General features: G+C 40.2%; 1 protein-coding gene across 2 annotated transcripts in view; it reads right to left on the bottom strand.

Annotated features, from left to right (window-relative positions):
- LOC145981332 (uncharacterized) overlaps positions 1-27,150 on the bottom strand; it is a 276,520-nt gene that overhangs the window by 157,253 nt on the left and 92,117 nt on the right. The window contains exon 2 of one of the 2 annotated variants that reach the window (XM_083114542.1): positions 21,911-22,007. The exons of the other annotated variant lie outside the window; for it this stretch is intronic. Within the exon in view, the coding sequence (XP_082970668.1) occupies positions 21,911-21,982 (72 nt within the window). The 5' untranslated portion in view covers positions 21,983-22,007. The remainder of the gene's footprint in view (positions 1-21,910; positions 22,008-27,150) is intronic. 2 annotated transcript variants of the gene reach the window in all.

Raw genomic sequence — 27,150 nt, 5'->3', positions numbered from 1 at the left:
ACTTTCCAAGGGGCCGTCGACTTACTGTACTCCCTCGAGAATTACGTCGATTTTTTTTAATCGACAGATTTCAATGTTTTACGTAACATAAAAGTGATTCCAGCGTTAGGAAACCACAAATAACGGAGATATTTGATCGCAAAATATGATCCGCGTAAGCACAAGAATCTCCTGTTCTGGATTACTATCGCTCATTTTTCCCGTAAAAAATTCCCAAACAGCCTCAAAACTAACACTCCTGGCGTAACAAAAACGTGAAATCACTATCGGTAGAGTGGAATTACTTTCGGAACATCTCCAGCGGACTACGCGAGTCTGTCTAGCGAGCCTAGTGGGCGTGTAGAGCCTGAGCAGGGGCCTTAGCGATAGGTTCTGGGTTGAGATTACGTCAGCGGCTCGCTTCGTTGATTGGCTGCTTCGAGAGTTGTGACTCGTTCCGAAGCTTCAAATGCATAACAGCCAAAGATGTTAATGAAATACTCTCCCTCTACCCAATATGGCCCTCCTAACCTAACAACTATTTCCAATGCGAACAAAAATATACAATTTTAAAAAGTACTAACCTTAAAACAATGCACTTTCTGCTACGTGGTTTCAGGGGCGAAATGTGTCAATTGGCAGACGAATCACACATTTTCATTGATAGCACTTACCACACTAAAAACGAACACCCACCTTCCAAAGAAAATCCGGGGGCAGTACCATGTCACATGACGGTCTCACTTATTGCACAACACTTTAGCAACCTTGTGTTCTGACGTCACGGGGCCTATATTGTTAAGTTAGGCTAGCTATGTTTAGTTCTCTTAGCCTAAATAATAATTTGTGATTGTATTTATGCTAATGTTACCTAACCTAACCTCGTAGGCATTCCTCGTCTACCGAAACATCGCTCGTCTGCAGTAAATCTCGCGCTCTCTGACGTAACACCAGGGTTGCCAACCTTCAATCTCCGATATTTCCAACACGGCTCCAAGTTACAAAACACAAACAACGTAACAACATGTTCCTTCATATCACATGTAGACGGCAACGATAAAAATGACGTCATAAATATTAGGTGCATTCGTTAAATAACCGGAAAAGTAGTATAAAAATCTAATATACGACCGTGATTGTTATGTTTGTTATTTTGTGAAGGTATCTGTAAGCTATTCATAGCTGGGGCTGGCACGCCATCCTCGCGCACGGGACTCTGGGAAACAGTTACTAAAAATGGCGGCACCCTTACAGGAGCGCTCCAAGCTAGAGCAGCGAAGTGTCGTGAGATTTTTGTTGAGTGAAGGCGTAAAACCGATATAAATTCATCGCCGCATGACAGTTCAGTAAGGTGATAACTGTATGAGTCGATCACAAGTGTACAAGTGGCCTGAGAAGTTCAAACAGGGCATAACCAGTGTTGAAGATTCTCTGCATCCAGGTCGCTCTGTCACTGCAGTCACTGTTAACTTTGTTTTGGGACCACAAGGGGCCAATTCTTGAACATTACATGCCCAGAGGTCATAATGTAAACAGTACCACCTACTCCAACCTTTTGCGCGAAAAACTGAAACCAGCCATTCTGCAGAAGCGATGTGGTTTGGTGTCCCCTGGTTGCTTTTGCTCCATGACAATGCGAGACCACACACTGCCAATGTGTCTACCTAAAGTTTGAGGGCTTACCCCACCCTCCATACTCGCCCGATCTCACGCGTCCAATTTTTTTTTCCTGTGGAATCAGTGTCCTTATCAAGCGCTGGCATATGTGCATTGAACTAGGGGGAGACTATGTTGAAACATAGTATTGTAGTTCTTTTTGGTGCTTGTAATAAATATATGTTACAACATATTTCCGGTTATATATTGAATGACCCTTGTAGTACCATCAAAAAACTCACATTACTCCACTATAATACATCTCCTAAAGCTAAAAACAACACAAATCGTTCATGGAACATAATCTTCATAAATTACACAACAATCATCACCTTATCGCGGGGGTACGGAGGGTAGACGGTACCCTTTCCAACTGACATACAATTCTTCTATCATAAGGAATATCTTCTAACTGTCACTATATAGCCCGCATCATTTCAATACCAACATCACAACTTCTCCCAACCAGAAAAAACTGCGGCTTTGCTAATGGGGAGAAGAGATACGATTCGTTCCCATTCACACAGTAAAATCCGTTCAACACGAGGTGAGATCCGTTACTCGCATGCCGCGCTGTGCACACATGATGTCAAACACGTCCCATGTGTAATAACAGCAAACAATCTTCGTTGAAGATCACCGCTCCGTTACTTCAACGACCCACAACAGATTGGAAGTTGAAACGTAGCGGGAGACGGTATATGTAGAGTTGAATAAAATGGGCAATATTCATCTGTTACGAACTTATAAAGGAACTGCTAAGAAAAACAGATTAGTAATGGGTAGGGACGTGATGTTTCCGTTTTTACAATAACATCGACAAGTTTAGGAAAGCATGGGTGGATAAAGGAGGCAGGTTTTCGGTGTATCGGAATCGCGAAATATGCGATTTTTCTGAATAACACCGAATTTTGCACATAAACGCGAGGGGATAGCATTTACTTCTTTTGTTCAAAGAAAAAACACCGAAGCACAATTAGATATGTCACGTGTAGTCTAGCTGGTGATAGTATGGTTCAAAAGAGATTGTCACGCTTTATTTATTGCAGTTTGGTGCAGAAATGACTCACTGTGTTTACCTCGTCCTGAAATACAATTTCTGAGACGTTTCTGGCAATCATTGGAATTGTTGTGCTTTTTAGGTTTTGCACACGTAAAAATTAAACTCCATGACGCAACAGCCCTCGAAGGGGCATAGGCGGAGTTCTGGAGGGGCCAGGGGGGCCTGACTCCCCCCCCCCCAACTCAAAAAAGACTAAAAAAATTACACATGATTAAGTTCAGTTACTACATTTTTGTTATGAAGCCATACCTCAAATCTTGCCGTTTGGCATGATGGCATGTGCGGTAATTGCGCCATAATAGTGGGTCTTAGACGATTTGATTGATGTGTACAGTTTGAAGAAAGAAAAACGTAAAATGACTTTGTATTGAGTCAACAGTTACTGATGAGGCATCGAAAGAACTTTTCAATTTAAATTTTCTAAAATTTCTGAAGCTTACTATTGTACCGTAACTCTTTTAAAGTAATACGAGTATTGTATCAATAAAAAAATAATGAAATGCAAATGCAATAATTGTTTCCTTTTGCTTCTTTTAAAACTGACAACCAATATAATAATTAATATTTGTTTACTTAAGCGAGGAAATTTAACATTTTCAAATGTAAAAGGCCTAAAACTCAGTGTTCTTAAGTTGTTGTTTTTTAATTTCCGGGGAATGGTCTCCGGACCCCTTATAAGCTAGGTGATATTCAAAAACCCTCAGGTATATCATATGCTTCTCCCAGAGTCTCCCCCCCAAAGCAAAAGCTCAAACTCCGCCCATGCGAAGTGCCAAGGCCTGCCAGAGCGGATTTTCATTGGTCAGCGCATCGGATCCCATCGCCGCTGTTTTCTGGCTCTCGTGACCGGAGCTGTCCACTTCTTCTCTGAAAGATTGGGGGCTCTCAGCGAGAATCGAACCCGGGACCTCTCGCACCAAAGGCAAGAGCGCTAATCACTTGGGCGGCAGTCCTTTGCACACGTAAAGCGGCATATAATTATAACCTAACCAGGCACGTATCTAGAAATATATTTCGGGGGGAAGGTGTCCGAACCAAGTGCCTCAGGAATAACAACAATAATAATAAAAATAATGTTTAAATTAAAATAATTATATTAAATCAAATTAATACTAATTACAATACATAAATTAATATTATATTATTATTACACGACTGTTTAAGAATATGGATATAACAGCGCATATTCATTACATAACTTACCTATAGTTAAGATCGGAATAATTTACATAAAAACAAGTGCCCTGGCAATTAATGTCAAATAGATTAATAATTGAATATTATCGAATAACAAAAATGATGTTACATGTATTTGAAGAAAATTAAATTTGTGATTAATATTTTATGCATATTATTTTGAGTAGTAATGTACGTACATAACTCTTCTTTGTAATGTGATTCAATATAATCCTTGCCTTCTAAAAAGTTGAGGAAATTAATAACCATAGATTATGCAACAAATGTTAATATTTTCATTACTTCATTTTAGTACTTGGGAAGTCTTTCGGGGTGTCCGGACCCCTGGACCCCCCTAAATACGTCCTTCCTGTCCTTCAAAGCCGTATGATCCCAACATAATCCTTGTCTTCCAATAAGTTCAGAGGAAGTTATACAACAATGGCTAAACGAGTATATTTACATTATTTAATTTAGTACTTTGATAAGTCTGTCTGGGGAATCCGGACCCCTGGACCCCCCTAAATACGTCCTTGAACCTAACCTACGTCCAATAGAGAACTACACTAAGCCCATGACGACTTCGTTTCGTCGCTGCTTAATCCCGTCGAAGGTCAACCAGACACAGTAGCAGAGGGACACGAAATATATAAATACTGACATTAGGTTGCGTGTTACGGGCATTCAAGTATAGTAATACATCACATGCAACCAGGGGGGGGGGACTAAATAATTTCGTGTCATTTAGATTCTTCCCTTCGCGTTGTACTCTGACCTCGCCGCCACCAATCTGCTCCCTTATATGAACCGGTCAGAATACGAATCACCGGGAACCCGAAATGCAATCCTTTGTCATCAATGAAGAATCCTAGCCTCTCTGTGGGTGGGCTCTGGGAGACCGAATTAATGCCCGGTAGACGTGTAATGGAAGAAGCCCCTCCAATAAGTAACTTTTTAGAAGACCTGTAACTTGTCGACTTAAATTTCGCCTCTAATGAGGCAAGGCCATGGCGCGCACAATTCAAAATCTCCCTCTCAATGAAGATGTGTGCGCGTTTTAGAATTCTGAAACCAACAAGATTTCCTTAATCCACATGGAATTAAACCACCGGGCACGTAAGCGCCTGATAATTACCCCCGCCTGTCACTAAGAGCTCCTTCCAATGACACCCGGTGAATTACGAGACGCCGTACACGCATACATTAGTCCCCTCCCCTTCTTCAATCTTTCACTCCTGCGGCTTAATCAAGAGGGTGAGGAGGCATTAATATTCTCAAAGCAAAGATTACTAATTGAAAAAAGCAGCGTTCATAAAAACGAAGCCAATAAAAAACTAGTGAAAGTTATTAATATTCCAGCTAGCATCACTTTTCATTTTGGTCACGGGAATATAATCGTTACTTGGTATTAACCAACCTACTCGGTATGCGAGGATCTGGATAGCGACGTCACGAAGAAATAAGATTTCCCGTAGTTTCTCGTAAGAAAAATAGAGAGCATTTCAACATAAAGTGTGTCTCAGAAATATTTTCGTTCTTCAAACTATTAAAATAAATACTTATTTCTTTTTGTATAAAGATAAATTTATTACCAAAAGAAAGATTAAACGTTTAATTTTTATTTGTAGAAAACAGTCAGGAGCGTATATTAGAGGATAGTTAGGCTATCTGTGAAGCTTGAAGCCTAGAAAGTAATATACTGAAGATAATGGCAATACTGAAGTTGGCAACCTGAATTCGTAGGAGTTGGCAACCTGAATTATTAGGGGTTGGCAATCTTAATGCTTACGATTTGATTTTTTTGATTTGATTTTAGTTTATTTTACTTCGCGTTTTGTGCCTCTTGGCTAATTTGCGAAGATGGGGATGAGTGATGAAATGATGAAATTGATGAATGGACATTCACAAACAACCAAGCCCGACCGGGATTCGAACCCGGACCCTTGGCGTCGCATTAATGCTTACGAATTGGCAACCTGAATGCATAGGAATTGGCAACCTGAATACTTAGGAGTTGGCAACCTGAATTGTTAGGAGTTGGCAACCTGAATGCTTAAGAGTTGGCAACCTGAATTGTTAGGAGTTGGCAACCTGAATGCTTAGGAGTTGGCAACCTGAATTGTTAGGAGTTGGCAACCTGAATGCTTAGGAGTTGGCAACCTGAATTATTAGGGGTTGGCAACCTGAATGCTTAGGAATTGGCAACCTGAATACTTAGGAGTTGGCAACCTGAATTATTAGGGGTTGGCAACCTGAATGCTTAGGAATTGGCAACCTGAATACTTAGGAGTTGGCAACCTGAATGCTTAGGAATTGGCAACCTGAATACTTAGGAGTTGGCAATCTGAATTCTTAGAAGAAGAAGAAGAAGACCCCACTCCCTCCCTCTCTCCCTTTCCTTCTTTCTCTATTTCCTTCTCTTCTTCTTTCTTTCGGAAAGAGAGAAGAGGTAAAAGAGAGAAAGAGAAGAGAGAGGGAGGGAAAGAGAGAGAGAGAAGAGGCCAAAGATAGAGAGAAAGAAAGAGAGAGGAAAAGGCTCTTCTTCTTCCTCCTTCCTTCTAGAAAAAGGAGATGAGGAAAAGAAAGGGAAGGGAGGAAAGAGAGAGAGAGAGAGAGAAGGAAGGAAGGAAAGAGAGAAAAGGAAAAAGTACTCCTCCCCCTTCCCTCGCCCCCCAGTAAGAGAGAAAGAAATAGGGGAACATTGAGAGAGAGAGAGAGAGAGAGAGAAGGAGAGAGAGAGAGAGAACGAGAGAAAAAGAGAGAGAAGAAAGGAAAAGAAGGAAGAAGAAGAAGAAGAAGGTTGCCAACTTCTATTTCTCCTTTCTTCTCTGCTTTCTCTCTTTCTGTTTTCACCTTCCTATGGAGGGGGGAGAAAGAAGAAAGCGAGAAAGATTCTTCTTTCTTCCTCTCCTTTCTCCCCCTCAGAGAAAGGGGAGAGAAGAAGGAAGAAGAAAGAAGAAATAGAAGTTGACAACCTGAATTCATATAAGTTTGCAACCTGACTACCTTTGGGATGGCAACGTGGCTTCCATGGAGACGTCACGAATGAGCCTATTAGCCTTCTCCTTTTCTCCGTAGCCTAGGAGCAGGTATCATAGTGAGCTTGCCCAGTTCTTAGACTCAGCATACGCCACTGAAAAGAGTATTGGGCAAATTGTGACCGTTCATGTTTTCGCATTCAATTATTCTTGAACTAAAGTTTTCGACCACTCGCCGAAGCATTGCACGAGGAATAGCATTGATTTCATCTGTAATTCTTTGCTTCAATTCTCTCAAATTTTGTGGCATTGGGGTGACAAATCGGGACATCTCGGTGGCCAGTTAATGTGTCCAGTGGCGAAGCGTCCTATGAGGCCCGGAGGCCGGGCCTACCCTAATATATTTGTCTATAACGGATTATTTTATTACTTATAAATTTCATTAAACGACGCTTAATAAAATAAAACTGAAATTCTTGGTCTTCCGATAATTAGCGCAAGTTTGCAACCCTGCCTGGAACCGTATCTGAGCATTCAGCGAGGCCCGCCTGAGAGTGCCTCAGCTGGTCCCATAACAACCTATGTGATTCGTGCGGGAAAGCATAATTTCAGGGGTACGTTCGCCTGTAATGTAACCTGAGAGGCCGGCCTCTTTTCTCTCTCTCTCCCTTTCTCCCTGACTTCCGAAGAGTGCCGATCGTGTACGAGCGCGTGACGAAGCAGGCAGTGGACATACAAAGCTTGTTGAAGCAGTGTTTCCATGGAAGATTCAGAGCTGTGCAGGGAGCGGAGCACACCCAGTTGCTAACATGTAGCGAAAATGTGTTGCTAACACCTCTAAGCCTGGCCTCCTAACCTATCAAAGTAGGCATTATTAGAATTCTAACTGCAAATAATGCATGCAAGTTGATTACCAGTGTTAAGTTTGGTGCTTTCAGCTCTTTTGAGGAACCGCTTTTCGCGAAGTGTTAGCTGCTGGATGGGCCTCACACCAATCTCGATTCTGAGAGGGAAAGTATTTTATTTCTTTGTGGAAAGGGATATTGAGACGAAATTTTCTTTCATGATTAGTGACATAACTGAAAACGCGCTACTTTTAAAATGGGGCAAAGTACGTACAATGCAAACGTATAGAGAAAATCCATGTTACTGAAATTTTCTGGTCGGTGTGTTACACAGTCCGTGTTCTCATTTAGCATTTCATCATTTTCTAAATCATATTATAATTTTTTTAAAAAAGGTCGCCTGTTGAAGAAGAATTATAGGTATGCATAAAAAAGTTAAAAAGAAATAATTGATTGATAGATTTAGTTTATTTTACTTGGCTTTCTGCCATTTTTGGCTAATTGGGAAGATGAGAATGAGCGATAATATGATGACATTGACGAAGGGACACTCACGAAGAACACCTATGCCCAGGTGGGAATTCGAACCTGAGGCCCTTGTCGTAGCACGCTGTTATAACCAATCTGCCGCGGAGGTCAGCATTAAAAAGAAATAAACGCTAAGTGACGATCAAGTGAACCAACCATTTCTGTAATGCGAGAAACATTTACAATACTGTTATTGAAGTAGCAAATATTTTTTACGAGCAGCTTTAATTTAACAAATGTAAGATGGCTAGGGCCTGACAGAACGGCTTTTTCATTGGGTGACGCGTGGTCAGAACATCGAGTCCCATTGTCACTGTTTTGTTACCTTCGAGACAGAAGCGCCTTTATTCTCAGATATCTAATCGAGACTAGATTAAAGTAGAATCTGAACCAATGTCTCCAGGAGGAATCGAACCTTATACTTCTTGATTATAAGGCGAGAGCGTTAATCACTACATTATCCTTTACAATCACTATCCCGACTTAAGTAGACGAGATTCAAGCAATATGTTATATTTTATTTTCTAGGGGCTATATTTTAACATACTACTGTTAAAAAAAATCACATCTTCCCCTCCCCCCAAACCCTGCTCCGTCCTGTGCCTACCCTTCCCGAGACAGCACGCTTCGCCACTGAATGTGTCCCCTCTGCGACTGATGACCCTTTCTGGGAATAACTGATGAAGAGAATTCAGTGAATCATTGGTGACGTGAGAAGTGGCCTTGCTGGAAAAACGTCATAGTGCTTCCAGTGTTTTCAAACTTTCTCACCTAATATTTAATTAAATTTGAGCTTGGGACGTCTCTCATTCCTGCCAGGTTATAATAATGCCGGTACAAACGACGCACAACAAAATAAGAACCATTATTTTTATAACCAGCACGAACACAAAAGCACATTGTTGCCCCGTAAAGCGCTCCATGGCAACTAAATATTAACAATGTTGCCAAGCGTTTGCGATCTATCTCATTTCTCCGTAAGGTGCGAATTGCCCCAGAGGGCGAATTCAAAAACGAAAATATTTCTGAGACACCCCTTATTATCTGAAGTTATTAATATGGATTCGAACCCTCGAGCTGTATTCCCTATTTTATATTAAAAGAAAATAGATTAATTTTAAATTTACTTATCACCTAACAAAATACCGTATAACTGTATAACAGAAATGCTATTATACAGAGTGTCCGAAAATAGTATTTACATTCTCTAAGCATGGGTGCGGTGCGATTGGGGCTCGTATTATTTCGTTAATTAAGAAAACAAAATATCCAGAGAAATTTCGACAGATTTGTCGACGAAAGTCTGTGTGTCGCAGTTCAAAGGACCCGCAATCGGTACCCGCTGGAGGAGTGGTTCAGATCACACTTTAAACTGCAAGTTCAGTCCCGGTTGGCTAATCTGCACATAGTGAACTTAAGGGGGAAAGGGAAAATTTCCCCTAGGTCCTTCTCCACGCGGCAGCTGGAAGCACTGTTGCCAACTTAGCTCTTTTGAGGCCAGATCTGGCTCTTTCGTGCACTCGCTTGCCTGTAAACTGTGGCGGCCGCCCCCTGCTCCACTATGCATCACTAGCCCCGGACAGAGACCAAGTTTTGCCATGCGTATACATTTTGCACGTGACGTGATATTATTATATTGGCTGCGTCGTCTCACCCCCCCCTACCTCCCCAGCTACTTTTATATAGCGCCTTGACTGAGGTGAAGATGACAATATTGTTATAATCCTTTATTTTCGATTCATACAACCATCGGTCGATTTTTGAGATGGGTGATGCCGTCAGATCTAGAAGGTGAAAACTAAGAATATATTGTCATCACTTTAAAGTTACCCGTAATAGCAGCGCCCCCTCCCCACCCTCTTGACAACTAAAATTACCCTGGGAGGCACTTTATCCAGCCTTCGTAAATCTAGCTCCTTGAAAGTCAACTTAGCTCAATTTAAGGTGAAATTTAGCTCTCTTATGCACATCAGGTTTGGCAACACTGCCAGGATGGCTGTAGGAGGCAAGGAGAAATGCATTACGCTTATAGGAGAATTATTTTACTCGTTTTCTTGGAGATATCAAACTTCCGATGGCGGAAAAAAATATATGATCGGGTAAAGGATCCATTGAAGATGATATTTGCGCTAGAAATAGTCTAAACTCCCATTTGTTTAGCCGTAACTTCAATTTGAAGTTGTCTCTCCATAAGGAATACATGGGATTCTGTAAGTACATATTTATCATATTTTTCAAACATGGTATCTAGCTTAATAATCAACTTTAAAAACAGCTTCCACTTGCAACATGGGGAGAAATTCATACTCTCAAATTATGCGTGGATTTTCTTTAGTAGCAGTGCTAATTTCGACGATATTTAAATAAATGCATGCCTGGTGCGAAATTGTCCCTCCTCACCTTAAAGCTCAAATGAAAAACAATCGAAGAAGACTTACTCATTCGCCAACGTTCAGTTTCTAATTTTATTGCCCAACGGTTATTTTCACATGCGGACTCTTACTAATAATGAATACCAAGTCCGTAGATACTTATTTATCCTATATTCCTTGGTCGCATGTAGCATGGTGTAATATGATGCAATTGCTATTTTTACTTCTAATAACTTCTTGTCCTATTTCCGTTCAATTGCTTCACCTCGAATTTTAGAACGTCTCGTGCTGCCATCTCTCGTTATTTATTGAAGTTCGCTGCTCTTGAGGCTTACAATATTAATAAGGATTTTGTTTAACGCCTCATTTAGACGCTACGAACCATCGAAAAATTAATTTTATCATCAATATATGCAACCACGCAGCACAAACTCATAATTGTCACTATAAAATATAACTTCTCATTTGTAAATAATCATATAGATACCGCGTTGTACAAGGTCGTCTCGGTACCACCTCTAGCCCATTTTGAGACCAAATTAAAAAAAATAATAATTAAATAAATAAAACTAGTCTTTGTATGGTTTTGAATGTTTGAAAATCGACTTAAAATTGTAATTATAAAATATATAATTACCCCCACGTTGCCGGCGACAAGTCACCACTTGTTTGTCAAGCACTGGAAAGTATTGTGCTGTACAGATCAATCATCTACAGCTCTTGCTATTGTGCAGACTTACTGCTCACGTTTGTTCGTCTGTACTGTACTGGAAGCAGTACTGGAACTGGCTGCTACTTACGTACATCGAACAGCAGACAGAGGCCACAGCGGTTGATGTTATATTTGTTAAGAAATGGCGTGACTTTGCTCATAAAAAGTCACTTGAATAAAAAGTGGAGAAAAAAATTACTGATTTCTTTTAAGTTTTTTTTTAGTTTTGTAGGCCAATAATATATTTTAACAGTTTACGTGTTTTCTACTCAGTAAAAGGAATACTGTACAGCATTTACTTTTTTTATTGTGTCATATAAATTAGTGACAGTGTTTATACCGTTAGTGTTTTTAGTTTCATTTTCATACTTAATGAACCAGCTATCAACAGTTGCATTTGTGAGTGAAGGTAAACAAAGTAGACGACACCTGACAACGAGAAAAACGTTGTCGGTAAGTACTAAGTAGGCCAGATGTAGTTTGTTTCTTGGGTAAATGTCTGTGTAATGCTACGCCCTCCCTTGCCCGGGAAAACAAATGCTACCGCTACCTAGATAGAGGCGGCAAAATCTCCCTCGGACAAGCGAAATAGCGTTACGGTCCAAGTTAAGTTCGTGTGTAGGAACCGGTGACCGACAGTGCATAGTGATAGGCCATATCGAATAAACACAAGGACATATGTACTTTCAGATTACCACCTCTTTACCTGTAGCCGGGAAGCGGCTAGCTGCCTACCTGAAAATCACGGGTAGCGACATGCATACGAAAATGATATAGCCCAAAATTAACATGAAAATAAAAAGTATATTCTATTCATAACCAACAAAAATGGAATTATTACAGGTCCCCACACTTGCACTCTCACATTCTCTCTCAGATTCAATCCTCATGGGGTCATCGACACAAGAAATTATACATGACATGTACAGGTTTTATGACGACAAGCCCTAATTATTGCATTCTCAATTAATTTTATCTTACTTTTTGTCTAATCAGGTCATTTGTGATTTTGCTCCAGTGCTACTTAAATCCTAGCCAGCCCTTACTTAAGTTCACCTTTTGTTTTTAAAAAAGAAACTAGTCGGCGCGGTGACCATACATTACTTGACCAGTATAAACAAAGGCGTCTCAACGGAAATTACATTCACGTGGGCGGACGTTTTCCTTTTACAAGACCTCACGTGGTTCAAACATAACAAATAACCTCCGTTGAGTGACGCAAACCTATACTCGCTAGCAGGCGGGACTTAAACACTTCGCCGCGACGAGCAATTCACATTACCAGGCAAATACTTTTACTAAATAATCACACATGCGGCCTGACATAGCTAGCATTGACACATAAAAAATGAACAAACCTCCAGTAGATTAAACAATTAAGTGGGCGGCGCTTCCTCTAATAGTACGCACTTTAAACAAATACAAAGGAGCACAAACAACAATAAATTTAAGACCATTAAAAAAATATCACAAGGAATAAGAAAAATTGACCTGAGACGAATAAATTACAAATGACAAGCGCGACGGGAGTTTGGTATGAAGTTCGAGTTGAGTGGGCGTTTTCAAAATGTCGACGAATTTCAAGGGCGTTCTCTAAATCAATCGGGCCGTCACGTGTTAAGGTTCACACAGATGAATACTTTACCATCTCTCAGCTTCCGGGGTGCGTCCTGGCGTCTTTATGGGCGATTGAAAACACATAGTATCCACGCGAAGGGTTTCTTTGGTCGCGACGATGGAGATGCAAAAAAGGTTCAAACACCTAGTTCTCCGGCTCCTCTTCCTCTCGGGATCGGTGGATCTCCGTGGTATGGCGCGGTTCGGACGTCGCATCTGAGCGGTCGTTGTAGGTGTCGTCGGCTTAGTCGGGGCGTCAACATCTCTCTACATCTCTCTGACGCGGCTGGTAGGCGTCGTCGGGGCGTCAACATCTCTCTCTACGTCTCTCTGTCGCGGCTGGTAGGCGTCGTCGGCGTCGTCGGGGCGTCAACATCTCTCTCTACATCTCTCTGACGCGGCTGGTAGGCGTCGTCGGGGCGTCAACATCTCTCTCTACGTCTCTCTGTCGCGGCTGGTAGGCGTCGTCGGCGTCGTCGGGGCGTCAACGTGGCGGATGGTAGGCGTCGTCGGCGTATCAATAGGGCGGCGTTCGACGTTCTCTCTCTCTCCATGGCGGCGGATAGGCATCATCGGCGTAGTTTCTTCTGACGTCGGGCGAATCGACGTAACGCCCTCATCTCCTTTCTTCCTCTAGCCCGCCATAGTTTCCGGTGTTCCTTGTTTCTCAAAAATTATAAATGGCGTAAGGTAATCACGGAAACACGGTTTCGCTTCAACTTCCCCCAGCGGTTGAGGTAGGCGCACTCGTGTAGACTTACTGCCTATCACACACACTGGTGTTCGCACAACACAACAAAGTCCACTGTACACGAAAGGTAGCGCGAAGGTGTTCTCGTTCCAAGAATCGCGGCAAAACTGTATATGGAGACTTAGCACGGAGCTGCTCTCACTACAAGGATCGCGGTAAGACTGTGTATCGAAAAACCATGTCCTTCGTTTTATTTGGATTTTGAAAAAGGACGCTAGGCGCACGTTGGAGCGACGCTTCTGGAGAGGTTATTCCACCACGCTCTATTGTCTCCAAACTAGGACGGACCGTGTCCGAAGTTTACTCAGACGGATTAAGCTTCCGCCTGGCTGTCGCCCATAGCTCAATTGCAATCGCTGTCCACAAACTGATCAATTAGAACCGATTTGATCTGGCGTCCGTAATTGTCGCTTGATCGTGACGAAACTCCACACATCCGTCCTTGCACATATGCCGCTGCGCTGGTATAAGTTTCACATGAATCTGACCGTTGGAAACCGAGATATTTAAATGTTTGTCATTACGGTCGAATTTCCTAAGCTTTACACGCATAGCGTGACCCTTCAGGTGCTCACCCTTAACACAAGCGAATGTCTCGTTCCTCCCGTCGGCTTGGCAAAAATCAAATATGTAATCTTACAAATTAAAACACTTAACACTTTGAATCAACACGTCTTTTTACCGCTACATACATGAATAATAATGATAATAATAATGACGGTAAATCTGACTGTCATATCTGTTATATCGGAGACACATTAAAATCGGTTATTTTGTGTTTCGGATGGTTCGTACTTACCAATTGTGTATTGTGGAACATAGTTGAAGGTGCCATTATGCTTTTTACACGAAAATAACTTCGATTTTTCACATTACGAGTAATTCTTTTGGTTTTTTTCTTCCGTTGCGGAACATACAATATGGCGCGCACAGCTGTGGATCATCGCGCGTCATGCTTGTCGATTTGGAGTGGGTATGCAGTGTTTCCAACTTTCTTAACAGAAAAATACCTACTTTCGTGTTCATTATATCATCACAAACCATTCACGGATAGCTCCAAAAACCATTCACGATAACCCCACGAACCATTGACGGATAGCCCCACGGACCATTTCCGGCAAGGTAAGGTTAGGTTAGGTTAGGTTAGGTTGGGTTAGGTTAGTTTAGCATACTTAAAAAAAATTCTCGTAAAAAAAAGGCACGTTTGGAAACACTGGCGAGACCGCGTGACTTTTGACGCTCGCGCCATCTGCAGGTACATAATGGAAACAACGACATAATGTTGTCGCTTTGCACAAAATGCAAGTTTATTATATCAAAAGTGCTTATACCTTGTTGTGCAGCATTCTACGGTGAGAAAATACCTCCACGAACTTTCAAAATGTTGCAGAAACTCATTTCCGTAAGTAGTTTCTTCTGTAAAAATGAAGAAATGTGTCTCCGATATAACATACATTTACCGTTTCTTGTACAGTAAAATACACTTAAACATGGTTTAAACTACCATATAATTAATTTTAATGTATGGCCGTACCGTTTATAGGATGTATTGGTCTATTTTGCATTGATTCGGTTCGTTCAGCCATTTTTTAGTTCGCCTTACGGTTCGGTCCCGAGGTGGCCGAAATAGAGGGCACATACTGTATGAAAAATTACATACGCTTAAAATTGCTTCTAGAGCATTGAAGTGAATTTTCGAGTCGTTTGTTTTAACTGTTATCTAGATATTATCAATAGTGTAATAGACTTGCGTAATCATGAAACTATTGATAATATCTAGATAACAGTCAAGGAAAACTACTCGAAAATTCACGTCAATGTTCTAGAAGGAATTCTAAGAGTATGTAATGTTTTATATTTTGAAATATCCAAGAGGTTTTTCAAATGGAGAGGAAAATTTGAAAAAAAGCCTTCAAAAGGAAACACAAAATATAAAATTTTGAAGTTGAAAAAAAGAGCACACACACACACGCATGTAAATCCACCTTCCTCAACACACATACAGACAGACAAAACAGGCAACACACACACATATACATTCGTCACTTCGTTATGCGTCGCAATGAAGATGTTTGTTTTGCTTTGTGTGAAATAAGAATCTTAAATGTGTAACTTGGGTTGCCTAGATATCAGGCGTTTGCACCTAATGGGGTCAATCCTGGCGCTTGAAACAGGCAACTATTCTTACATTTATTTGATAGTCGACGTGTGCTGTTAGGTTACACGGTCAATTTGATTTTAGGCTGAAAAATGATGTCGGAGCACCACAAATTAACCAATATTTTAAACCAAGGGTTATATTATATATATATATATATATACCGTATATACCTGGTGGCCAGAATTAAAGTTACCCAACTCAGAGTCCTCTGTTTCCTGTTTGAGGCATCGTAGAACTATGTTTACCATGGCGATAAAAAATAGTTCAATTTTCCGCCACCACGTTGAGATGTGGCGCTGTAATAATGAATATTGAATATCACGTTAAGTGATTTAGCTGAGTTATTAATTAGAAAGACATCTGTTAGTGGCTGGAAGTTGCGAGAAAATAATCTCTCGTTTATTGCAAGATTGCAAGGTAAAGGCAAATCCATAACCTATTGGAGCAGTTTACGTCATTATTACAACCGATCATGGAAGTACAGCGCCATATTTCAACCTGGTGGCGGAAAATTGAACTTTATTTTATCGCCATCCTCTTCCCAATGGTCTGCATAGTGGATTCACCAAATATCAGAGTTCTACGATGCCTGAAACAGGCTACAGAGGACTCTGAATTGGGTAACTTTAATTCTGTACAACCAGGTATATACACAGGGAGCACGAAGCATTATTGAAAGAAATGTTTCAAATATAAGTTAATCCACTTTAAGGTGAAAAGAGAATGTCATTATGCATGTTTCAGTAGCCGGCCATTTTGTAGGTCCTTTGAAGGTCACTCAATTTTTTAAAATGGAAACCTAAAATGTTTGTTTTATATTTTATTCCTGTTTCAAAAATAAGAACTGTTGCAGACCATTTTTCCATTCATCGCGTGGTTGACTTGTGTTCATTCAAAAATGTTTTTGTAACAAAACTTTGCATTAGACCTCCAATTTACTTGTTTCATATGGGTACCTATACCTAACCTGTTGTCTAAAACGGGAACATTGCATATTTTGCAGAAAAATGTTTTTCCTGCCTATCCCAATGTATTCTTTTTACACAAACATCCTTGTTTCCAGATATTATAGGACGTACTTAAAAAATAAAAGTTTTGCAACATTTTTTTCAGTCATAACTTTGCTTTTGGTAGGTCAAAATATGTTTGTGTCATCATTTTGGACGACTCTTCCCTAAGTGCATATGGGTTGCATCAACGATCTCGTTTCTCACGGTGACGGAGTGGTTATTATCACACCGCGCTGCGATGCTAGGGGTCCCGGGTTCGAATCTCGGTCTGGGTGTTCTTTGTGTTTGTCCCTTCACCAATTTCACCATATCATTACTCATCTTCGCAATTAGGCAAAAGTGGGATAAAAGCGATCCTTTTCGCTATTTTGGGAACATCACACGAACTTTTGCCTTTAACGAATGAACCTTTGGCAACAAAATGAAACTTCTTTCATGTTTGTGGGTGCAATACAATTTGAATAATGAGCCAAAATGTATTTTTTTTTTTTTTTTACAAAAAATAGCCAATTTGCATATTACTCATAAAATTGTTATAACTCTAGACACTAAGGGACCAATCAACTTCGGATGACATGATGGCGAAACATGTTTGGAAAACGACTGTCAGTGTTTCCACCCCAATATCAAAATAGAGGTGGGGCAAACCCTCGATAATTTTATCTAAAGTTGCATGGGTCAAAAATAAACCAAATTACGACACTTATTTTTTTTGGTTTAAATTTAAACCAAATTTCAACTAAAGGTTAAAATAAACCAAATCAATCATTTATCAATCTTGGCATTTAAAATCAAGCGAGGCAGTAGATACTTATTCATGATGACGTCATAATTATGCTACAGAGAAAGACAAAAATCTGTTGTAATGACTTGGAAAGTTTTGGATGACATAAAGCACGCATAACCTATCTGCCTCTTCTTTCCTGTGCTCAGGAGAAAGGCAAAGAATAATAAAGAACTGCTGCTTCTCCTGACACACCGGGAAATCCCTCGTTACTCATTCCAGTAGGTGCCAACGATCAGTTGCTCAACCGCCCTGAGTGATTGATCATTCTCTGTAAGCTATAAACAAGTCAACTTTGAAGCGGCAAACACAGGACTCCACGTGGTTCTTCCATAACTCTAATAATAGTTCAACAACCGATTGTAGATACAGCCTCCAACAATGAATTTATACCAGGGAGAGTTACACGAAACGCCTGGTTTGTTTTGGTTCTTCATCAAGTTGATTCCTGCAAGTACATTTGCATATGTTAGCTGCAATTTAGCACAGACGCATTGCTCACACAATCAGGCTTGTGAAAGTTCCAGGAACCAATAAAATTCTAATGGGTTCCGTTGCAGGACCCGAACCTTTCTTCTCGCCCAATTTAATTTCGGTACAAGTTGCCTATTGTTTCATTGAAAAAAAAAGGTTCCTGGACCGAATTTAAATTCATCCGGAAAAAATATTGCTGGACTGAATTGAAATACTTTACAGATGAAAAGGTTATTTACGGTCCAGAAACCATTTACGCTTGCTGATTTTCTCTCGTGGACCGGAATTGCCTCAAGGAGAATAATCTTTGGAATTACGTGCATTCACTTATGATAAAGCCCCGAATAGTTATGCACTTAAAATACGCATGAATTAAAAGCTGCCAAACATGCAAATAAATATGCACTTTAGACAAAATACTTAACTTTTCAAAATGTTTTTAGTTACCGCAAAACCCCTGCATGTAAACAGATATTTGTTTTTCAACTCATACGATATAGCATGTAAAAGTTGCAGTCTGAATTTTTCCACACAAACTTGTAAAACTTTACAGTACTGTTTCACAAAATGAAAGAAAAATACATTCCTTACAGATCATGATTGCACTTTTTACAACATTGTATCTAAAATTTTCAAACTCTGATAGTCTGACTTGATTGTCTTTTAAAAGAAAAACGCTTTGCACTAGGCTTCAACATCCCTATCTTGCCACTCGCTACGGACCTACTATAGCTCTCGCCACGAAAACAGTCCAGTCAAGGTTGGAGCTTCACCTTACTTCCTCCCCGCCCCCTGGCCCTCCAGGGTTGCCACACTTCCACGCTGCTCGGTCAACACTTCGCGCGTTGTACACATGCGGTTGATTTCGTGAGTTGAAATTGTTCCTCATTGGCAACACTGTGGCGTGACCTTGACTGGACTGTTTTCGTGGCGAGAGCTTTAATTGTTATTATTATTTTACTTTCATGATACGAGTACTAGAATAACTATTAAATACTTTTTCCCAGGGTGCGAAATCTTTGAAGACTGTTGGGGGGGAAGATCTTAATCTACACCCTATATATATATATATATATATAAATTATTAGGATATGGATATTTACAATGTTATTAAATATGAAAGTCAATTAATTACTAATTGTTTTTAACAAACATTATTATTAAATACACAAAGTAATTAATTAGTTACTTTATATATATCAGATATGTGTAAAGTAGCAAATTAATTCCTTTACTGACTGGTTAAAAATGTCAATAAATTACGAAATCGTTTTGCTATGTACATGCTTTTGTTTAGTTTCTGTATTAATACAAAACTCTTATAATTTATAATTATGTTTGACTGCATTCTTCTTTTATTGCACGCATATTGTTATTGGTGTAGACAGAGTAGTAATCTCTTGAAAAAGAGAGAAAGCATTCTGCACTCACTCTTTTGTGTGTTTTCGATATTATCCTGAGTAAAGTGCATAAGAAGTAAATACTAATTGCTTATATTTTGTTGTTACAAGAAAAACTCCCCCCCTGGGAAAATTTTGGTGGGAGGGATTTTTGAGGTCAAGATTGTTGGTGTGGGGAAATCCACCCTGCCCCCCCCCCTTAGGATTTCGAACCCCGGTGTTTCCGTTGTATCTTAGTTTCCTAAGTGCAACTTTACGTATTTACTTAACTCAATTACTAAAAAACTTACATTGTTTTCGACAGCAATACTTGTTACAATGAGCATAAATATGTTGGAACTTCCAGGAAAGAAAATAGTTACATTGCGATGAACAGGCGGTATGAAAATAATTCCTAAGGGCCTAAGGCCACAGCATCCCAAACCTTAGTGTTTCACCGAAGTCAGAATGCTTTAAGTTTAAACAAACATATATTTAAAATTCAGAAACATTTTACATGTAAAAATTACTAAGAAGCACATATTTGGAACAATCATATCATTGATTGAATTTCAGTGAAAATATTGGAACATTTCGCGGCCCCACTGTGAGCCAATCACGGCGGACATTTCCTTAGGCAAACTGCCAGTGTGTTCTTGGCTTGAGCTTGTTTTGCTGCCCCCCCCCCCCCCATCCCCAGGAACGTATATTCTAGGCTAGCTAAGCTATCTGCCAAGCCTGAAGTCTAGAGAATAGAATACAGGAGAAACATCAATCAGAAATTGTAATTAATATTATTCATATCAGTGAGATGATGATGCTGATTCTGAAGTTGGCAACCTGATTTCTTATGAGTTGGCAACCTGATTTCATATGAGTTGGCAACCTGATTTCTTATGAGTTGGCAACCTGATTTCTTATGAGTTGGCAACCTGATTTCATATGAGTTGGCAACCTGATTTCTTATAAGTTGGCAAACTGATTTCTTAGGAGTTATATTCATAGTCTAGGACCACGCGACATAGTGAGATAGCCCAGTGCGGACTCCACTGCCCCCCACCCTTCATTCGTCACGTCGAAAACAGAATGAGCACATATGGTCCAATATGCACATAACCTTCATTATGATGATGATGATGATGAAAGAGAATCGCATGTTAACACATTGACAGCAACGCCACGTTAGTGTACACCTGCCGAGAAAAAGGAAGTTAATGAGATGACTCGCAAATGGAGGTCGCCGTTTGTTCCTGCCTGCCACGAAGACTTCCATCACAGGAGACCACCCAGCGGGATTAAAAAAATAGGGGAGGGTCAGTCTTTAGTGTTGGCCGAACAGTCATAAAACAACAATTAAAGAAGCCTTCGCAGGAGCTCCGGGCTGTGATCTATCCTGTTCTCAACTCCGCCGCCATCTGAATGATTGACTAACAGTGTTGCAACTCACGAACACCTTTTCCACTACAATACCGTCATCCTTCTGCTCCTTGTAAAATTAAATTACATGTCCTTGAATAACCAACAACGCCATAAGTTCAATTGATCCTTCTGAAACCTCATTTTTAAAATAACAACTTGTTACAAGTGTACAACAGGCACACCATTGCTTAACAAAACAGATCAACGAAGTCACAGAATATAAACCTCGACGTTCAAATCTGGCTTCGTTTGCTAGACCATTTAGCCAGCTGTGCACAGAAGTGTGTGAGAACAAGAGTGCGACCCTGCAAAGTTATAGCAGAGGCATATGTTTTTGTTTTTTTCATTTTTTCCTGGGGAAAAGCTGATAGACTCACATTGGCAGGGGGCACTGGTGTTATGCATATTGGCAAGAAGCTGCAGTTTTAAGGAAAATACTACATGAATTAAAAGTTAATGGTTTTACCACAATTATAATTTAATTGGGCTCAATGTATTATTAGGTTCGACACTGAAATTATATAAATGGAATTATATTTAGTTTTCACGGAGTAACTGCGAACACTTTCCATTCCTACATTCCTTTTCTAAGAGTATGTACTGAACGCATAGTGGAACTTGCACACTAATATAATTAAATTCATGGAATAAAAAGTGTCCTCAAAATTCTATGCAGGATGCGACCATTACAGTTCTTGAGGACCTTTACTTGCACACAGTAGCGGCGATTGGGTTCCAAAACCGGGGGGAGGGGGCAAGGATAGTTTATTTTCCTTTCTAGACAAAGGGCAAAAGTGGCGAAATGTAGGGGGGCCTGCCCCCCCCCCGCCCCACTTGCACAAACTAACAGGAGTAATTGCTGCTGCAAGATACCTTCCCCTAGATTTTATTGCGGTAGGTATTCTTGAAGAAATCAAATGCCTTATGAAATTCCAAAGATTAAGAAAAAAAGAGGCACAACTTTTCAAGCAACTCTTATAGAATAGTTGGATGTTTTGGAACCTACCAGGTGAAATCTGGAAACATGCAAGGTTTGCAACATTCCTGACGACTTGGTGCAGCTGTCAGTCCTCGTCATTGCCTTGTTAAATCCAGCCACTCACCTGGAAAGAACGGGTAACAAACGTTAAATATTCTGTTTCATATCAACACTTCATTTCCATGTCAATACCAGAAAATAATGAACAGAGCTCCCAACATAAAAACCACAGCCCACCAAGCGCATCTATAAATTATTGTATTGTGTGTATATTGTATACTTTATTTTTACTTAATTTTTTCCATAATTAATTTCTACCATTTCAAAGGAATGAACTTGTAGTGCTCCTAGTGAACTACAGACTTCCCCGAAACTTAGCATAGCGACACTAGCGCCACTGTCCCCACGCCAGGGTTTCAAATGTATTGGAGCATCTATAACACCATCTTATGGCGATTTAATAATAATAAATTTACTTTATTAAGCGGTCGAGGTTCAGCCAAGGGCTGTTCTGCCACCTAACCCTTGTCCAATATGATAATACATATAAGATAAGATAAACTGCGTATGAAGCAGTAAGCTAAATGTAAAATAATACACAGATACAAGAAATATAAAGAAAATACACAAAAATTAGTTGCAAACAAAAAAAGTGTAACTACAAATACAAAAGACAATAGTAATAATAATACAATGATACAATCCCATATAGTGAGTGACTTGATACCTTCAGTATGTGCCCCAACTCTGTTGTTGTTCCATTAACAGCAGATCTTTTACTTTACCTTTGAACTTTTATGGGTTGTTTACAATAGCGATGTTCGCAGGCAATGCATTCCATGCTTTGGGAGCCGAAAAGGAGAAAGATGATTTGTAGGCCGTTGTAGAATGATGGGGTAAATCGAAGTTGTTCCGCTTACGGGTAACAGTTAATATACAGTTAAAACAGGAGAGTATATTCTAGGCTAGCTAGGCTCTCTGCGAAGCCTGAAGCCTAGAAAGTAAAATACTGAAGAACAATCAATTAACCTGATATAAAAAAGAAGATAATGGCGATTCTGAAGTTGGCAACTTGAAATTTTAGGAGTTGGCAACCTGAATTTTTAGGAGTTGGCAACCTAAATTTTTAGGAGTTGGCAACCTGAATTTTTAGGAGTTGGCAACCTGATTTTTTAAGAGTTGGCAACCTGATTTTTTAAGAGTTGGCAACCTGAATTCTTAGGAGCTGGCAACCAGAATTCTTAGGAGTTGGCAACCAGAATTCTTAGAAGTTGGCAACCTGAATTCTTAGGAGTTGGCAACCTAAATTCTTAGGAGTTGGCAACCTGAATTCTTAGGAGTTGGCAACCTGAATTCTTAGGAGTTGGCAACCTAAATTCTAAGGAGTTGGCAACCTGAATTTTTATAAGTTTGTAACCTGACTACCGTTATGATGGCAACGTGGCCTAGTCTTCTCTCCTCCTCCATAGCCTAGAAACAGGTGTCATACTGAGCTACTTCAGGTCTTAGACTCAGCACACGCCACTGAGTTTAAAGTTGGATACGAACCACTATCTGCCTCCATCGCGTTCCGAACCCGAGATCCCTTGATTACAAGGCGACGACACTACTACTACTACGTCATCGGGGGGCCCATATTTATAAAAAAACTAGCTGAATTCAAATTATAGTGTAAAATGTAACTAATTTTAAATGTGATCTTGAATGTCACCAATTAGCTTAGCGACACCAAAAACTATGGATTCGAAACTAATCTATGTCATTTGTGGCATTTTATTTTTCACCTGCCCCCCACTCCCCCCCCCCCCCCCCGCCGATAGGTGATGAACTTGAAGTCGAACGGCATTGGGAGTGTCACGAAAACTATGGATTCCACACTAATGTCGTTCGTTTTCGGAACACAACCTGAATATTAGGCAACCCAAGAAACACCATCGTTGTGCGGGATTTCATAGTGTCACGGATGTCTGTTTGTACGGAATTTAATATCGGTCGTTTTGGATTATTTTTACATGTCACCCCTTCCCACCCCACCCCTAGGGGTGCCAGGGGTCTTACCCCAAAATATTCTTTCCAGATTGCAAGTGATACGTGTACAAAGTTTGGTTGAAATTGCTCCAGGCGTTTCGAGAGTTATGCCGGAACAAACAAACATACACACCCCCACACACGCATCCATTTTTATATATATAGAAGATAAACGTATGTATCTGCGTTTGTGTGTGCATAGTGCACCTGTCTACATATACACCGATCTGCTTGGTATTGAAAACTTTGCAGAAACAGGATTGCGCATGATTTTTCAGCTAAAATTTCCATATTTGTACACAGAATTGTTGAGTTACTCGAGAATTACAGATAAGATGTATAAACCGTTTCAGGTAAAAGTTTAATTTGTGATTTGGGGGTGATGCTTTCCCCCAGTTAAGAGAATTCTCATAAAGTATCCCCAGCGTACGTGCTCCTGTCTTTCATGGAAACTCCCGCCTATGTTTTCAAAATACAATTTCAAAATTTTTATGAAGGCTTTTCAGATATCTCCTGGGGAGCAAGTGCCCCCGGGACCCCCTCTGCGGGCGCCCTAAGCAATGATAGAAAACAAGGGTTACGATTCGTGGAAACTGCCTCCCAGCAGAAGTCGTTGAAATCTCGAGTTCTGGTGTGCTGTGTGCAGCTTTTCTTCCGCCACAACGCCACTGGCTTTCCTAGGATTCTTCTCTGCTACTGACGTAAGAGAACACAAACCGCCAAACGAATTCCCGCTCCCTGGCCGTCGTGACAGCACACGGGAGATAAAATAACCCGCTCACTCGTTTGTTAACTGTGTCAATATTGTCTGACAGAAGGACGTCATCGTTCCTGGAAGAGGTTCAAAGATACACACGGTACAAGATGGGGGGGGGGAGAAGAAAGTTCATGGATTTCAGGTGGCGAATGATGGCACCTGCCACTTATTTCTGACATATTTTTAATGTTAAGAATCTATGCAGGCCGGTAGCCAGGAAAGGGGGGGGGGGGTAACGGGTTAAGGCTCGGCTGAACCTTTGGCATGCAAATGGGCGAATTTTTTAAAATTTTCCTCTCCATTCGAAAACCTTCTTGGATATTTCAAAATATGAAACATTACATCAGCTTAGAATTCCTTCTAGAGCATTGACGTGAATCTTCATGTAGTTTTCTTTCATTGTTGTCTAGATATTATTAATAGTTTAATAGACTTATGTAATCACAAAACTATTGATAATATCTAAACAACAGTGAAAGAAAACTACACGAAATTACACGTCATTGCTCTAGAAGGAATTCTAAGCTGATGTAAATTTTCATATTTTGAAATATCCAAGAAGTTTTTCGAATGGAGAGGAAAATTTGAAAAAATTCGCCCATTTGCATGCCAAAGGTCCAGCCGAACCTTAACAGGAAGGATCCAGATTGCATTTTTTAAATAGTTTCACAGTAAATTGTGTGTGTGGGGGGGAGGGGGAGGGGTAATTAAGTTTACAAAATTTAGAGATATCTTACAAATACTAATTTTAGTGCTTTTTGTATACCTTCTAAAACATATCTTTAAGTGTTAATTGACTGCTACTGACATCACCCCTGACTACACACTCCACACTATTTTTGATGAAACAGATATTTATATCATACAAGAAAAATGCACAATATTCAATCATACTGCCTACCGAATACATTCCACCCTCGGCCGAAGCAATAAAACTCCCCTTCGTTCCCAAAACTTGGGAGCTGTTGACCTTTGACGCGGAATGTGGAATGAATGTAGATTATGACGTCAAAGTCACATATTTCTGTTTAAAAGGGAGGCCGCAACAGGAGCAGCGAAGGTACAGATAAAGATGCTCACTTATGGAAGAACTTTCTAAAGTCTACAGAATCTTCTAAATACTTGCCGCTAGTTAAGACTTCTGTTTATAAACAAGATGAACGAATGTAATGACTGCTGTTCATGTTCTGTGAACTTATCCTTCACCAAAGTTGCGAGTCAAATAATATCTGCTGTCTATATTTTCACCCTTCACTGCAAACAAATTATACTAGGCATTTCATAAGTACAGTTTGCAAATATTGCCGCAGTGACGCTGCAGTCGCGACCATGTGAGTTCTCGCTGACGTCCTTTATCCGTTTCCGTTAGTAAGCCATAGGCATTCGTGGGAGCAGGTCATGCATTTTCCTCGTAGTTTTCTGAAGGTTTGAAGTGTTGAAGCAAATCAATCGGCCCGCCGACTGTGAAGTCCGGTCTGTGATTCGTTTTCTGAATGCAAGAAACGTGAAACGGGTAGACATCCACCGTCAACTGTGTGTCGCCCCAGTCGAATTTGTTCATGTTACCATTTGAAAATAGAAAGTGCAACATCTGCGCGTGCATACGTTATCTATGACTCGCACAAGATTGAGAATGTTCGAGAACTAATTCAAATGTCTTTAAGAAAACAAAATTAATCAGTGTATAAACGGTTTTGGCTTTGAAAATATATATTAGAAAGGTATGTTATTTACAACTTTAACTATTTTATGTAAATATTGTAAACATCTATTTTACATGTCGTAATTATGTAAATCTATAGAAACCTGTAAATATCCACCAAGTTTCATTGTTTTTTTGTAAATAACCGTGTAGTATAAAAGGAAGTCGATTTTCTGTATATTTGGGCTATCTTACCCGATTGCCGATATCACAAGTTTACCTTGTAGGGAGAACTGCTCGCTCTTCGGAGGCTGCAATTTGCTTGGGTTAGTTTCTCGAACCTACTGCTTCGGCTCTAGGTGCTTGCGATACCGAAAAGCAATCGTGACTAATCCTGGAAGGGTTACCCGTTTCGGACTTGTCATAAAAATCTGCATCAGTTAACCTAAATCCAGGATTGCCAAGGATTAAGTATTAATGTATATTGTGCATTACGAGGGTCACTATTTATATTTTGAGCCTAACAATGAAAATACAGGAATTTGGCATTGAAAACTGCTTTATTGTTTTTCGAAGTATTCTCCTTTATGGTCAATACATTTTTGCATTCGTTCGAACCATTTGTCAAAGCAGTTTTTCCAATCTTCTTGAGACACCTCCATAATATGGGTTTTGAACGCATCAACGGCGTCTTCCGCCGACGAAAATCGTTGTCCACGCAATTTATTCTTGACATTCGGGAACAAGAAGAAGTCATTGGGTGCCAAATCAGGACTGTACGGCCGATGACCCATCGATTCGATTTTTTGACTGTTCGTAAAGTCGGTTGTTAGACGAGAT

The sequence above is a fragment of the Lepisma saccharinum genome, chromosome 29 (genome assembly GCF_977018435.1).
Source record: "Lepisma saccharinum chromosome 29, izLepSacc3.1, whole genome shotgun sequence".
Taxonomy (NCBI): domain Eukaryota; kingdom Metazoa; phylum Arthropoda; class Insecta; order Zygentoma; family Lepismatidae; genus Lepisma; species Lepisma saccharinum.
Note: the sequence above shows the minus strand (reverse complement) of the source record. Positions and strands in the feature narration are given on the sequence as shown.